At 43.4% G+C, this 16,014-nt stretch overlaps 1 protein-coding gene across 2 annotated transcripts; it reads right to left on the bottom strand.

The window, feature by feature from the left end:
- Positions 1 to 985: 985 nt before the first annotated feature.
- tnfaip8l1 (tumor necrosis factor, alpha-induced protein 8-like 1) lies at positions 986 to 15,528 on the bottom strand. Of its 2 annotated transcripts, none has more exons than XM_071342766.1 (3): positions 15,160 to 15,528; positions 1,745 to 2,024; positions 986 to 1,494 (listed from the first exon to the last, which is right to left on the bottom strand). In XM_071342766.1, the coding sequence occupies exons 2-3, from the start codon at positions 2,014 to 2,016 to the stop codon at positions 1,206 to 1,208; spliced, it is 561 nt and encodes a 186-aa protein (XP_071198867.1). In that variant the 5' UTR covers positions 2,017 to 2,024; positions 15,160 to 15,528; the 3' UTR covers positions 986 to 1,205. The 2 variants fall into 2 exon arrangements, with proteins under 2 accessions (XP_071198867.1, XP_071198868.1); XM_071342767.1 differs by lacking the exon at positions 15,160 to 15,528 and adding an exon at positions 5,492 to 5,592.
- Positions 15,529 to 16,014: the final 486 nt, after the last annotated feature.

Genomic DNA, 16,014 nt, shown 5'->3' with positions numbered 1-16,014 from the left:
TGAGATGTTCCTTCAATATATCCACATAATTGTCCTTCCTCATGACGCCATCTATTTTGTGAAGTGCACCAGTCCCTCCTGCAGCAAAGCACCCCCACAACATGATGCTGCCACACCCGTGCTTCCCGGTTGGGAGGGTGTTCTTCGGCTTGCAAGCCTCCCCCTTTATTCTCCAAACAAAACAACGGTCATTATGGCCAAACAGTTCTATTTTTGTTTCATCAGACCAAAGGACATTTCTCCAAAAAGTACAATCTTTGTGCCCATGTGCAGTTGCAAACCGTAGTCTGGCTTTTTTATGGCGGTGTTATGGCGGTTTTGGAGCAGTGGCTTCTTCCTTGCTGAGCGGCCTTTTAGGTTATGTCTATATAGGACTCGTTTTACTGTGGATATAGATACTTTGTACCAGTTTCCTCCAGCATCTTCACATGGTCCTTTGCTGTTGTTCTAGGAATGATTTGCACTTTTCACACCAAAGTACGTTCATCTCTAGGAGACAGAACGCGTCTCCTTCCTGAGCTGTTTGACAGCTGTGTGGTCCCATGGTGTTTATACTTGCGTACTGTTGTTTGTACAGATGAACGTGGTACCTTAAGGCGGTTGGAAATTGCTCCCAAGGATGAACCAGACTTGTGGAGGTCTAACTTGTTTCTGAGGTCTTGGCTGATTTCTTTTGATTTTCCCATAATGTCAAACAAAGCGGCACCGAGTTTCCAGGTAGGCCTTGAAATACATCCACAGGTGCACCTCCAATTGACTCAAATGATGTCAATTAGCCATTCAGAAGCTTCTAAAGCCATAACATAATTTTCTGGAATTTCCCAAGCTGTTTAAAGGCACAGTCAACATAGTGTATGTAAACTTCTCACCCACAGAAATTGTGATACAGTGAATTAAGTGAAATAATCTGTCAGTAAACAATTGTTGGAAAAATTACTTTGATGTCCTAACCGACTTGCCAAAACTATAATTTGTTAACAAGAAATTTGTGGAGTGGTTGAAAAACAAGTTTTAATGACTCCAACCTAAGTGTATGTAAACTTCCGACATCAACTGTAAATGTCCACATACAATATGCATAACGTCAGTCTCTTAAAAAAAACAAACAATGCAAGCCAATAAGGCAACCCCGTGGTGGATTTCACACCACCAGGTAATGCCTCAAAAGGTTAAAGGGGGAGGGGTCAAAGGGTCCTGGGGAGAGGTCAAAGGTTGCCCTCGTCCAGCATCTTGTTGACGCCGTCACAGATCCTCTGCAGGTGGCCGCGGAACACCTCAGACGGCCCATAGAGCGCCGCGAGGAAGTCACAGTCGGCAAAGTGGTTGAACACGTGGTTGACCCGCGAGTGGCTCTTGGCCGTCAGGTGGCGGTTGATGGCCTGGTGCAGCAGCTCGCGGCACTCGTTCAGGATGGCGCTCATCACGCGCCGGTCGAACGTGAACTCGATCTGGTGAAAGCTGACAGCCGTCATAGCCAGTGTGTGGACCTTCTTCCTGGAAAGGGGACGCAGTAGAGTTGTTATGCATGATGACTTAACTACAGTAGCTGGCAAACCACATGCCATTTCTCTGAGGGCCACAGCTTTTGTTCAAGCCCAAAACAATGATTATTTTTATCAGGGCTGGAATAAAAACCTGTGCTAATTAGCCCTCAACACCCATGGCTGGCAACCCTTAATCAAAGACCATTATAACCCTGTTAATGCTCTCTATTGCCATAATATAATCATATAGCATAATCTACCTGAAGCTCTCAACCAGCACCAGCTCCTCCCCGCTGAACTGGTTGTTGCGGTAGAGGACTCCCAGCTTCACCACCATCTTGATAAGGTTCTTGATGATCTTCTGAGCCTCCTTGCGGTTGCGCGTGTACTCCTTCGTGACGCGGTAGAGCTCGTCCAGCACCTCGCTGCTGGTGTCGTCGATGAAGAGGTTAGCCATGCTCTTGGTGGCCATCTTGCTCATCAGCTTCTTCTGGGCCTGAAGGGCCAGGCTCTTAGTACTGAAGGAGTCCATAATGACGTCTGGAGGGCGAGAGAGAGAGAGGGAGAAAAGAGATTTGGGTCATACAGATGCACACTCACTGAAACCCGATGGTGGATTTTCTTCTTAATTATATACTGTACAGAGAGGAAATAACAGATGTTTATTTGGATGCATTCCTGACAACATATGGGAAACCCATATTTGCCTTTCTAGCACCAGCAGATCATGCAGAATTAATAATTTTTGAGGAAACATACTGCAGACAGTCAATTAACTGTTTATGCAAATTATCACATTTAATTATTTCATTTTCTCATCTGAATGAAGGCATTGAAGAGTCTTGCTACCGGTGTGCAATCCCTTAGTATAACTACGTCATGGGACATAAAGACCCAGTCACCAATTAAAATAGAATCTAAGATACAAGAATGACATCATGTAGGAGTGATGAGACTCACTGCAGTTCTGCAAAGCAGCCAAGGATAGGACTGTCTCTGCAGCTACTGGCTGAATCCACATTTAGAAAAAAAGAGGTTTATGTGTGAGGATGGGCTATAGCGTACGTGTGCACATTTGAGGAGGCTAGCTCCGAGCTGTGGGTGTTGCCTGCCAAAGCACAATGACTCAGAGGAAGCCTCAACACATTGTGTCAGCTCATAAACAATGGGTCAGGGGGACACAGGCTTTCATATCTTCTGCATTTCCTCAGCCAGATGAGCCCGGTCCCGGGCCCGACAGTACTGCAGTAGCTCCGCAACAAGAACCCAGGAATGACAGGTTCAGGTTCAGCCTGTCTTAATCCCTAAGGAAGTAGGATGAGGTTACCTCTAGAGACGGAGCCAAGGTCAGCGGCTCATTTTACCCCCCAAAGGCTAAAGTTAGGGAAGGTAAGCTGAGCCTAGATCTGTACCCATCTCTAGCATATCCTAGCAATCATTACTCCCTCCAAGATTAAAACATAAAACCTTTATTAAAATCCTAAATGTGACTGGATGCTAATCCAAATGCTCATATTTACCAACAGTAATATCTGCTAAGTATTATTACTGTAAAGCAGCTGACCGACTGCAGAATGAAAATGTGCCTGCTATGTGACTCATGTGATTCCACTCCAATCCGCATGGTCTCTCCAAGAATACCAATTGGTCTCCTTCGAGTGTCAGCGGGACGCTTTTTCTTCCAAGGGAGTACCCACGTCAGAAACCAAAGACAAGCTTTCCCTACAACATTGTCAGAGGGATGTAAAGAAAAACACCACTTTGGCTGCTACATTCAATCACCTCCTCTCCACCCTCTCCGAGTTGGGCATCTCCGGCGCGGCCCACGCTTGGATTGCGTCCTACCTGACAGGTCGCTCCTACCAGGTGGCGTGGCGAGAATCTGTCTCCTCACCACGTGCTCTCACCACTGGTGTCCCCCAGGGCTCTGTTCTAGGCCCTCTCCTATTCTCGCTATACACCAAGTCACTTGGCGCTGTCATAACCTCACATGGTCTCTCCTATCATTGCTATGCAGACGACACACAACTAATCTTCTCCTTTCCCCCTTCTGATGACCAGGTGGCGAATCGCATCTCTGCATGTCTGGCAGACATATCAGTGTGGATGACGGATCACCACCTCAAGCTGAACCTCGGCAAGACGGAGCTGCTCTTCCTCCCGGGGAAGGACTGCCCGTTCCATGATCTCGCCATCACGGTTGACAACTCCATTGTGTCCTCCTCCCAGAGCGCTAAGAACCTTGGCGTGATCCTGGACAACACCCTGTCGTTCTCAACTAACATCAAGGCGGTGGCCCGTTCCTGTAGGTTCATGCTCTACAACATCCGCAGAGTACGATCCTGCCTCACACAGGAAGCGGCGCAGGTCCTAATCCAGGCACTTGTCATCTCCCGTCTGGATTACTGCAACTCGCTGTTGGCTGGGCTCCCTGCCTGTGCCATTAAACCCCTACAACTCATCCAGAACGCCGCAGCCCGTCTGGTGTTCAACCTTCCCAAGTTCTCTCACGTCACCCCGCTCCTCCGCTCTCTCCACTGGCTTCCAGTTGAAGCTCGCATCCGCTACAAGACCATGGTGCTTGCCTACGGAGCTGTGAGGGGAACGGCACCTCAGTACCTCCAGGCTCTGATCAGGCCCTACACCCAAACAAGGGCACTGCGTTCATCCACCTCTGGCCTGCTCGCCTCCCTACCACTGAGGAAGTACAGTTCCCGCTCAGCCCAGTCAAAACTGTTCGCTGCTCTGGCCCCCCAATGGTGGAACAAACTCCCTCACGACGCCAGGACAGCGGAGTCAATCACCACCTTCCGGAGACACCTGAAACCCCACCTCTTTAAGGAATACCTAGGATAGGATAAAGTAATCCTTCTCACCCCCCCCCCCCCTTAAAAGATTTAGATGCACTATTGTAAAGTGGCTGTTCCACTGGATGTCATAAGGTGAATGCACCAATTTGTAAGTCGCTCTGGATAAGAGCGTCTGCTAAATGACTTAAATGTAAAATGTAAATCACAATGTGTCAATGAGAATCTGAACAGAGATGCTTTGAGGATAGAGACAAGTACAGCTTGCGACACTGCGCAAAGAAATCAAAGTTCACAAGCCTCTCTCTGCTGGAAGTATGAAAAAACTGATTCAGTGGATTAAAAAGAAACCTTTCAGAGCCTGGAGAGTGAAGTGATTTTCAGGGGGTTCATTAGATTTCTCTCCTGTCAAAGAGAATAACTTTAATGGAGTCAGTGGCTGTGATGACTAATACTGCTGTGAAGAAGTAAAAAGAAAAAAGCCTGTATTTGTCTTTCACCACAGTGAATCCAAACACTTAACTTCAGATGTGATGGATACTCAGGAGCGTCTGTAGTTTTCCTCAAAGCCAAAGAAAGACAACAAATTCTTCCTGGAGCTGGCAATCACAAATGTAGGGAGATCCTCTCTCTCCCTACGCCCTACTGTCTTACTGTCTCTCTCACGAGATGGGAGGCGTCATGAAAGGACAAGCGCTTAGAATGATGAAACACTTTTCTATCAAGTACTCCTGCCTTGTAACTGTGCAGTGGGAGTTATGGCCAAATATAAGCTGCTGTGTGAACTGGGCCCAGGCAGGGAAAGCTTGGCCAAGCTTGGATCCCATCTCAGCACTATTTATATTGGCGCTGCTGGAATGGATTGAAAACAGAACGAGACATGACAGTGACAACATTACTGTGTGTTCAGCCAATATATATATATATATCCCACATACAACAGAGCAATTAATACTGGTTTTCTTTGAGCTGGGCAGGCACTCTGGAATGAGAGAAAGTGCTGGCATATCAACTGGATTTACTTAAACCAACATCAGTGCAGTGTAATCCAGAGAGTGCTTAAACTATATAGTTTAAAAAAACAAGACCTCAGTCAAAGTAGAACAGGTAGGTAAACATGACTCGTGGAAATGAAACACGACCCTGGGCCTCTTTGGCAGCCAGGGACTCGGACTGGCCGGCGTCCCCAGAAGCACTTACCCTCCTGCAGGTGAAAAGTGGCCTCCAGAGGCTCAATGCTGGGTGTGCAGAGTGGCTCAGAAAGGGACTGTGGAGGTTTGATGGCCAAACATGTGTCTGAAAGTCTGTCAGGCTAGTATGATTGGGTCAGGTGAGAGAGGACCAATGATTGGATACACCTGGAGCTCCCTTTCCTGTCCACTCTGCCTCAGGCCCCACCCCTCTCCTAAGCCTCAGGGAAGATGATATGAATCCCCACCCAGTCTCAATACTGCTCCCCCAACTCAAAACTAGACTGGCTGGCAGAAACCTGTATAGACATTTCTGTGAAACTACTTCAAAAGATCAAGGTGGAGTAGCTAAGCAAGCATGTCTGGAAATACTGTAACTATATAACTTTGAACAAGAGTTTATATTATTCAAGAGTGAATAATATGTTTTAGGCTGTGTGGCTTGCTTATAATTCCGATTGCATAGCCTACCCTACATGTATAACATTAATTCAAAATAGGGGGAAATCCCCACACACTTCTTTAGTATTGTAACATGTCTCAGGAACTTAGATTTACAGAAATGTATGACATCACCCTTATCTACAATAAGAGACAATGCACAATGGTTATGTAAAATGTAGCCGTGCTTTGTGTTGGGTCTGAACTGATCACCTCACAATCAGCTCTTCACATGAAACATTTATTCTTTCTGGTAATGAACAGGATCAATTAGGATTACTGCCTGCTACAATTTCATCTAGTGTAGTTTTTACTCCTCTCTCTTACTCTCCTACTGTCCTCTAATCTCTCCTACTCTTGAGCTGTTGCATAACAGTGGAGGCGCTGATGAGTGCTGGGAACTTAGTTTTGTATGGCTGTGATGTGTGTATCAGTGTGTGTGTGTGTCGCTCCATCATCCTCCCACACAGTATCAGGGGTTGTGCACAGTGCCTAAGGGGGAGACAGTCCCTTTTTTATAGTCTTCTCAGATCTGAAAGAGCCTGCTGCGGGATTAATAATTAACGTGGCAGCATTAAATGGATCACAGATTAATAATTAATATGACCAATTTGAAAAAATAGACCAAGGTAAGAGAAGTCTGCCTTGATGCCACAGGTGAACCAGGAAATGTGGGACCTGGCTGAGGGGTCAAACAACATCAGGGACAAATGGTGGAAAATATTATGACAAATGTGAATGGATAGGGTACTGTATGTGCAACTATAAAATAATATGTGCAGGTGTGATGCAACAATGGTATCCTTGTCATAGACATGACATCGCATTAACATTATATTGAGTAGGTTGAAAGTAAATACAAGCCGAAACCAGTTTAAAACAATAGACCCATAGATAAAGGTAGATGACTAACTCGCCTGTTATCAGTTTTTGACAATGGCACCACCACATGGACTTTGAGGAAACATGGCATGCCTACAAAGGAGTTTTACATCAAAAAAGTGTTTTATTGACCGACTGATAAGCGATCAAAGACACACATCTCTCTCTCACACACACACGAGTGTGGGCTCAAATCAGAATTGAAAATGCCTCAAATTCCAATAAAATTCAAATTTAAGTACTAAACAGAATCCAGAATTGCAATTCGAATTAAAAAGGAAATGGAATATAGTGAAATGCCTCTTATAGTCTATATTAGGTGCAGTCTATACAAATATATTGTACATAAAACACGTTATATACATGCATAGAAAATATTGTTGAAACTTAAAATAAATGATCAAGGAAAACAAAACCTTATGCGAATATTCTAAGTTATTATTATATTTCATTAAATATGGGAAAAATACTACATCTCAGAATGCATTAGTTTAACCCTCAAGTTGACCTTGAAGCCTTCAAAAAGAAGCCAAACAAATCAAATGGACAGTGAAAATCTAATTGGCTATTCTAAGCATTAAGGTTAAAAGTATATGAACATTGCTTCCTGAGAAAAGTTATATATTCTTTGGAAGTGTGACCTGTTAGATTCAATGAAACTCATGTTCTATAGACGGGCTGGTTGTTTAGCAACAAAACCGACGCGTGTGCAACAATGGGGCAAAACAGACAGGGTTGGCTTAGACTTAAGAACATGTAAATTATATTTTGTCTCCAATGTATATTGAAATAATAAATACATTTTCAAAATGAGCACTTGTTGTCTCTCAAATACATTGTTCGTTACAGTTGTTGGTTAGCTAGCAAATTTTAGCATTGACATGAAATCAGTCAAAACAGGACATAGTATCAAGAACAAGATAAAACTAGCTGAAACGAGCAACTTATGATTCCCCACATGGCAGTTTGTCATTGTTGTTAGCCATCTGGCCATCCAGAATCACAACTAATGGACTTCTGCCCCATGGAAGCATTGCTTTGGTGACGTTGACAGCCAACCCATCTATGATTGAGTGGAATTTCTTTGAATAGCACTACATTTTATTTCCTACCACACAAAATCCTGTGGGTGTGGTCAATTCAAATTTTAACTTTTAAATTTTAACAAAATTTGGAATAGAGACACATGGCGAGGTGTGGATTAACATGACCACACCCCCGAGTAGGGTACAGAGTAGGGTCCTCCCATTACTCCCATGTAATTAGCCTAAATATGGCATCATCCTAAACAAATGGACACTTTTTTTGTCGATTCAATAAACGTTTTCACGTGTTGTTATTAACATACTTGGCTGTCACAACAACAAATTATTTGCATGATATGTATTCTGCCACTAATGCGTTACTCGACCTGCTAACACGGACAGTAAAGCTAGTAAAGCTGTCGCATTATACTTACAGTACCAGTCAAAAGTTAACACCTTCTCATTCAAGGGTTTTTCTTTATTTTTTCTATTTTCTAAATTGTAAAATAATAGTGAAGATATCAAAACTATGAAATAACACATATGGAATCATGTAGTAACCCCAAAAATGTTAAACAAATCAAAATATTTTAGATTTCAAAATTAGGCACCTTTGCCTTGATGACAGCTTTGCACAATCTTGGCATTCTCTCAACCAGCTTCACCTGGAAAGCTTTCCAACAGTCTTGAAGGAGTTCCCACATGAACTGAGCACTTGCTGGCTGCTTTTCCTTCACTCTGCGGTCCAACTCATCCCAAACCATCTCAATGGGTTGAGGTTGGGTGATTGTGGAGGCCAGGTCATCTGATGCAGCACTCCATCACTCTCCTTCTTGGTCAAATAGCCTTTAACACACCTCCAGACTGTGTGGATCATTGTCCTGTTGATAAACAAATGATAGTGGGACTAAGGCCAAACCAGATGGGATGGCGTATCACTGCAGAATGCTGTGTTGGCCATGCTGGTTAAGTGTGCCTTGAATTCTAAATAAATCACATACAGTGTCACCAGCCCCACGCCTCTTCCTCCATGCTTCACGGTGGGAACTACACATGCAAAGATCATCCATTCACCTACTCTGTGTTTCAAAGACACAGCGGTTGGAACCAAAAATCTTAAAATTTGGACTAATCAGACCAAAGGACAGATTTCCACCAGTCTAATGTCTATTGCTCGTGTTTCTTGGCCCAAGCAAATCTTCTTATTATTGGTGTCCTTCAACCATGAAGGCCTGATTCACGCAGTCTCCTTTGAACAGTTAAGCATTTATTTGGGCTGCAATATCTGAGGCTGGTAACTCTAATGAACTTTTCTTCTGCAGCAGAGGTAACTCTGGGTCTTCCTTCCCCGTGGCAGTCCTCATGAGAGCCAGTTTCATCATAGCGCTTGATGGTTTTTGCAACTGCACTTGAAGAAACTTTCAAAGTTCTTGGCTTAAAGTAATGATGGACTGTCGTTTCTCTTTGCTTATTTGAGCGGTTTTTGCCATAATATGGACTTGGTCTTTTACCAAATAGGGCCATCTTCTGTATACCACCCCTACCTTGTCACAACACAACTGCTTGGCTCAAACGCATTAAGAAAGAAAGAAATTCCCCAAATTAAGGCACACCTGTTAATTTAAATGCATTTCAGGTAACTACCTCCTGAAGCTGGTTGAGAGAATGCCAAGAGTGTGCAAAGCTGTCATCAAGGCAAAGGGTGGCTATTTGAAAAATCTCAAATATTTTTTGATTTGTTTAACACTTTGTTGGTTACTACATGATTCTGTGTGTTATTTCATAGTTTTGATGTCTTCACTATTATTCTACAATAGTAAAAATAAAGAAAAACCCTTGAATGAGTAGGTGTGTCCAAACCTTTTGACTGGTACTGTACATCTCCATTTGTTTAAATCTAGCTTTTTCTCAGGTTAATTGACGTTAACTGGCTGGCGTGTGAAAGAAGTTAATCTCGATCTAAATCGCTAGACTTACATATGCCGTGTAACTACTTCCCGTCTTTGCCTGCCCTTGAACGGTTTAGGTATTTAGGACTTCCTATATGTACTTTCCACTTGCCTGAGACCAGCTGTGCAGACAACCCTACCAAATGGCCCAAAATAGCCTATGGCAAAATCTACACCTACTTGGTGGAATTTCCAGGTTTACACAGGCAATACACATAGCTACAAAGAAGCATTAGCTGGCGATTTACCATGAATTAAGTGCTTTGAACACACAAATGTATTGCGTAACCAGAGCCCACATATTTCCATCATCATCATCGCGGCATATAGCCTGAAACCAAGAAGTTCGTTTATCCTAGTCCTTGGGCAGTTGAAACTTTTCTTACGAAAAAAGATTGCAGCCAGAGTGCAGTATTTTTTACTGCAGTAATTTTGCACTTAACTGCAGTTAGAGTGCAGTATAACTGCAGTTATTCTGCAATTACTGCATCCAAAATACCCCAGTCGACTGCAGTTACAAAAAGGCTATCTTTTTTGTAAGGGTTGATTTGGTGGTCTTTTCTCCTACTATTGTTCAAACAAAACGGTATGCAAGAACTTTTCGGCATCCAAGTTATAAAATCAGGGTAAGTTAGCTAGTTGAAGAAAGTCAATTGGAATCGGCTCTTTGGCTGATAATGGTGACATACAGTCAACGCTACAGTTTCTGTTAATGCTAACATTTTTACATTTGCTTCAAAGTGGGTTCAGGTTCAGGTATGATGGTAAGATGACATGGAAGTACGTTAAAAAAACAACCAACCAAGCATATCCAAAACTCAGCAAAAAAAGAAAACGTCCCTTTTTCAGGACCAGGTCTTTCAAAGATAATTCGTAAAAATCCAAATAACTTCTCAGATCTTCATTGTAAAGGGTTTAAACGCTGTTACCCATGCTTGTTCAATGAACCATAAACAATTAATGAACATGCACCTGTGGAACGGTCGTTAAGACACTAACAGCTTAGACAGTAGGCAATTAAGGTCACAGTTATGAAAACTAAGGACACTAAAGAGGCCTTTCTACTGACTCTGAAAAACACCAAAGAAAGATGCCCAGGGTCCCTGCGTGACCCTGCCCTAGGCATGCTGCAAGGAGGCACGAGGACTACAGATATGGCCAGGGCAATAAATTGCAAAGTCCGTACTATGAGACGCCTAAGACAGGACGGACAGCTGATCATCCTCACAGTGGCAGACCACGTGTAACAACACCTGCACAGGATCGGTACATTCGAACATCACACCTGCGGGACAGGATGGCAACCACAACTGCCTGAGTTACATCAGGAACGCACAATCCCTCCATCAGTGCTCAGACTGTCCACAATAGGCTGAGGGAGGCTGGACTGAGGGCTTGTAGGCCTGTTGAAAGGCAGGTCCTCACCAGACATCACCGGCAACATCACCTAAGGGCACAAACCCACCATCGCTGAACCAGACAGGACTGGCAAAAAGTGCTCTTCACTGACAAGTCGCGGTTTTGTCTCACCAGGGGTGATGGTTGGATTCGCATTTATCGTCAAAGGAATGAGCGTTACACCGAGGCCTGTACTCTGGAGCGGGATCGATTTGGAGGTGGAGGGACCGTCATGGTCTGGGGCGGTGTGGCACAGCATCATCGGACTGAGCTTGTTGTCATTGCAGGCAATCTCACCGCTGTGCATTACAGAGAAGACATCCTCCTTCCTCATGTGGTACCCTTCCTGCAGGCTCATCCTGACATGACCCTCCAGCATAACAATGCCACCAGCCATACTGCTTGTTCTGTGCATGATTTCCTGCAAGACAGGAATGTCAGTGTTCTGCCATGGCCAGCGAAGAGCCCGGATCTCAATCCCATTGAGCACGTCTGGGACCTGTTGGATCAGAGGGTAAGGGCTAGGGAGGGCCATTCCCCCTAGAAATGTCCAGGAACTTGCAGGTGCCTTGGTGGAAGAGTGGGGTAACATCTCACAGCAAGAACTGGCACAGTCCAAGAGGAGGAGATGAACTGCAGTACTTAATGCAGCTGGTGGCCACACCAGCTACTGACTGTTATTTTTTATTTTGACCTCCCCTTTGTTCAGGGACACATTATTCAATTTTTGTTAGTGACATGTCTGTGGAACTTGCTCAGTTTGTGTATCAGTTGTTGAATCTTATGTTCATACAAATATTTGCACTTTAAGTTTGCTGAAAATAACCGCAGTTGACAGTGAGAGGACGTTTCTTTTTTAGTTGAGATTGTAATGATAAAAAAAATAATACAGCCAGTCAGGTTCTGAGTAAAGTAGACAATTAAACATTGGAGTAAAGGGAGTACCCCACGTCTGTACCCTACTCGGGGGCGTGGTCATGTTAAGCTATGCCTCGCCATGTTTATCTATTGAGCCCAACCCTGGCACACACACGTTTTGTTCTTCAATCCTTGTGGGGACCTACAATTCACACACACACAGAGAAACAAATGTCCCAAAGGCATACTCTGTCATTTGTCTCTAGTCTGTCACATATAGTCTTCTTTCTAGGAAGGTTTCACTGCCCTTCCATGCACAGACTGTTTCATATTTCCTAGGTAACAACTGAGGCTGCTGGCCAACTGAACTTTGCAGTCTTGTAAATCAGGTAAAACATCTCTGTACTGCTCTTGTCAATGAGTTACCTTTCATCTCCACAGGGATAATCATACATTTCCAGCAGTGCTTGAGTGTCAGAAATCATGACAAATAGGTTTGACATCAATTAATGTTTGGGATTTTGGAGCTGGCTTCCTGGCCAAAGTGGACCTTGGTTCTCAGTTAGCCGAGCAACCAAACGGTAGTTGTAACTGACCCACTTGTTTGTCAGCCATAGCCATAGCCAAATCAAATCAAATCTTATTGGTCACATACACATGGTTAGCAGATGTTATTGCGAGTGTAGCGAAATTCTTGTGCTTCTAGTTCCGATAGATTACTTGTTAGATATTACTGCACTAACAATTTCACAACAACTACCTTATACACACACAAGTGTAAAGGGATGAATAAGAATATGTACATATAAATATATGGATGAGTGATGGCCGTGCGGCATAGGCAAGATGCAGTAGATTGTAGAGTACAGTATATGAGATGAGTAATGTAGGGTATGTAATCATTATATAAAGTGGCATTGTTTAAAGTGACTAGTGATACATTTATTACATCCAATTATTAAAGTGGCTAGAGATTTGAGTCAGTATGTTGGCAGCAGCCACTCAATGTTAGTGATGGCTGTTTAACAGTCTGATGGCCTTGAGATAGAAGCTGTTTTTTAGTCTCTCGGTCCCAGCTTTGGTGCACCTGTACTGACCTCGCCTTCTGGGTGATAGCGGGGTGAACAGGCAGTGGCTCAGATGGTTGTTGTTCTTCATTATTATTATTTTGGCCTTCCTGTGACACCGGATGTTGTAGGTGTCCTGGAGGACAGGTAGTTTGCCCCCGGTGATGCGTTGTGCAGACCGCACTACCCTCTGGAGAGTCTTACGGTTGTGGGCGGAGCAGTTGCCGTACCAGGCGGTGATACAGCCCATCAGGATGCTCTCGATTGTGCATCTTAAAGTTTGTGAGTGTTTTCAGTGACATGCCAAATTTCTTCAGCCTCCTGAGGTTGAAGAGGCGCTGTTGCGACTTCTTCACCAAGTTGTCTGTGTGGGTGGACCATTTAAGTTTGTCCGTGATGTGTACGCCGAGGAACTTAACTTTCCACCTTCTCCACTGCCGTCCCATCGATGTGGATAGGGGGGTGCTCTCTTTGCTTTTTCCTAAAGTCCACGATCACCTCTTTTGTTTTGCTGACATTGAGTGTGAGGTTATTTTCCTGACGCCACACTCCGAGGGCCCTCACCTCCTCCCTGTAGGCAGTCTCGTCGTTGTTGGTAATCAAGCCTACCACTGTAGTGTCGTCCGCAAACTTGATGATTGAGTTGGAGGCGTGCATGGACACGCAGTCATGGGTGAACAGGGAGTACAGGAGAGTGCTGAGAATGGGCCCCAGTGTTGAGGATCAGTGGGGTGGAGATGTTGTTTCCTACCCCAACCACCTGGGGTTGGCCCGTCAGAAAGTCCATGACCCAGTTGCACAGGGTGGGGTCGAGACCCAGGATCTCAAGCTTAATGACGAGTTTGGAGGGTACTATGGTGTTAAATGCTGAGCTGTAGTCAATGAACAGCATTCTTATAGGTATTCCCCTTGTCCGGATGGGTTAGGGCAGTGTTCAGTGTGATTGCCTCGTCTGTGGACCTATTGGGGCAGTAGGCAAATTGGAGTGGGTCTAGGGTATCAGGTAGGGTGGAGGTGATATGAGCAAGGGTAGCAACATAGATGCACATACACAGTGGGGTAGCAACAATTGTTTAGAAAAACAAAATCCATAAATAAAACAATATAAATAAATATCACAACTATTTCACTACACCCGCAATAACATCTGCTAAATATGTGTATGCAACCAATACAATTGGATAAATAATTTCTTCAGACACAGCTGGTTACAGCTGGTTAAAGCTGCAAGAGGCAACTCATTCAAGACCGCAATTCATGCAAACTGAAAACGTTCTGATTCTCCTTTTACTAGTGACATAAACAGTTAGTGCTGTATAATAAAGTGTACTACCTGCCAGAATACACAGAGGGTATTCATACACATACTAGTAGAAAAGCTTTCATCTCGATTATCTCCATAATAACAAAGTCACATATAAAAAACTACTTTTCTGTTGCTACATTTTGTATGTTATATGGGGTAAGATGCGGAGTAGGCCTCAAGCAGGCACATCTTCAACAAATCGCTTGATATACACTTCATACAGAGATGAAATAAATGGCTTGTGGAGGAAAGAAGGCTTGCAATCCGACAGTGGCGTTTGAAACGCAAGAAAGGAACATGATAACACTAGGCTTCACCTTTTGTGGGGAATTCCATTGAAAACTATTGATTTGTAAACCTTTTTTTTTTTAAATTAACTTCGATTTGTAAGGATTAAATCATTCACATCATAAATGTATTCGTTTTGAATGACAACTGTCAAACCAAAATACTGACCAAACACAAGGAAATAAAAATATAATGATCTTATGTTGGCAAACTAGGTTTATATACAATATACAATATCGTGGATTTATTATTGCATTTAAGGTCGAATGACATTACACTGCCTATTCTAGTTATGACTAATGTAAATGTTGTGGGAAAATTGGGCTTCAGCCTTCCTTTATCCAATTCTGCCACCTCCCATCCTCCATTGTATAGTTTCAAACGACTATGTAACCTATTATTTGTTAAATGTTTCTCAAAGACTGGTCAAGCATAGGCTAAAATACCATCTAAATTGAATTTACCTTTCGTTCAAATCAAACCGGATACGGAGGGTGAGTAAAGGGACCGTGGATTACGCTGCTACAATTTGACAATTTAATCTAGGCAAAATCTCGAGTCTTCATTATGGCAACCCATAGCAAATCCATGTACATCACCATGAGTCGGGTCTTCGTCTTTACTTGCGGTTCTTTGTCTTCCATGTAACTGTATTTTGTATCAGGTACTGGTGTGTAAATAATTGAAAGACTGTTTCTTCTCTCCCTGCTGAGCTCGGTTACAGGAGTGTGTAACCTGACTCCTCCTCACAAAAAGTTTCAAATTTGAGGGATTTCGAAAATTCGAGATTGATGTTACTCTGGACCAATGGAGGAGCCCAGTAAAAATGTATCAAACCAATCATACTGTGGGAAATTCCTTATAACTTCCAACATTCCCTGCCCCCATTTGGTTTCCAGTAATTAGCCTCATCTAGCTCCCAAATCCAAGGTTGAAAATTTCCCAAAGGAAATGGCATTATGTGAACAATGATCGGGAACAATGAGTTGTTTGTCATAAACAAAAAGGCTAGTAGACGGCACAATTATTTAATCATAAATCATAAAGATTAATTATTTGACCTAATTAATGGAAAATATTGCCTCAGTAGATGATTTCGGCAACGTTATTGATCAAAACTGATTTATATAGGACACACAACAGCGAGAGAACGAGATATAGTAAACCAGACATCTAGGTGTTTTACAGCGGATGTTTTCTGGACCGGACAGCACCGTTTTCCCCGGTCTATGAATGAATGGGTTTAGCAGGAATTCCGGAGGGTTATGGTGTTCATTGTGAATCACATGTGTTAAACAATCAACAAACTATTTTTCTCT

This window comes from Salvelinus alpinus, chromosome 15 (genome assembly GCF_045679555.1).
Source record: "Salvelinus alpinus chromosome 15, SLU_Salpinus.1, whole genome shotgun sequence".
Taxonomy (NCBI): domain Eukaryota; kingdom Metazoa; phylum Chordata; class Actinopteri; order Salmoniformes; family Salmonidae; genus Salvelinus; species Salvelinus alpinus.
The sequence above is the reverse complement of the archived record's forward strand: the minus strand, read 5'-3'. Positions and strand labels throughout refer to the sequence as shown.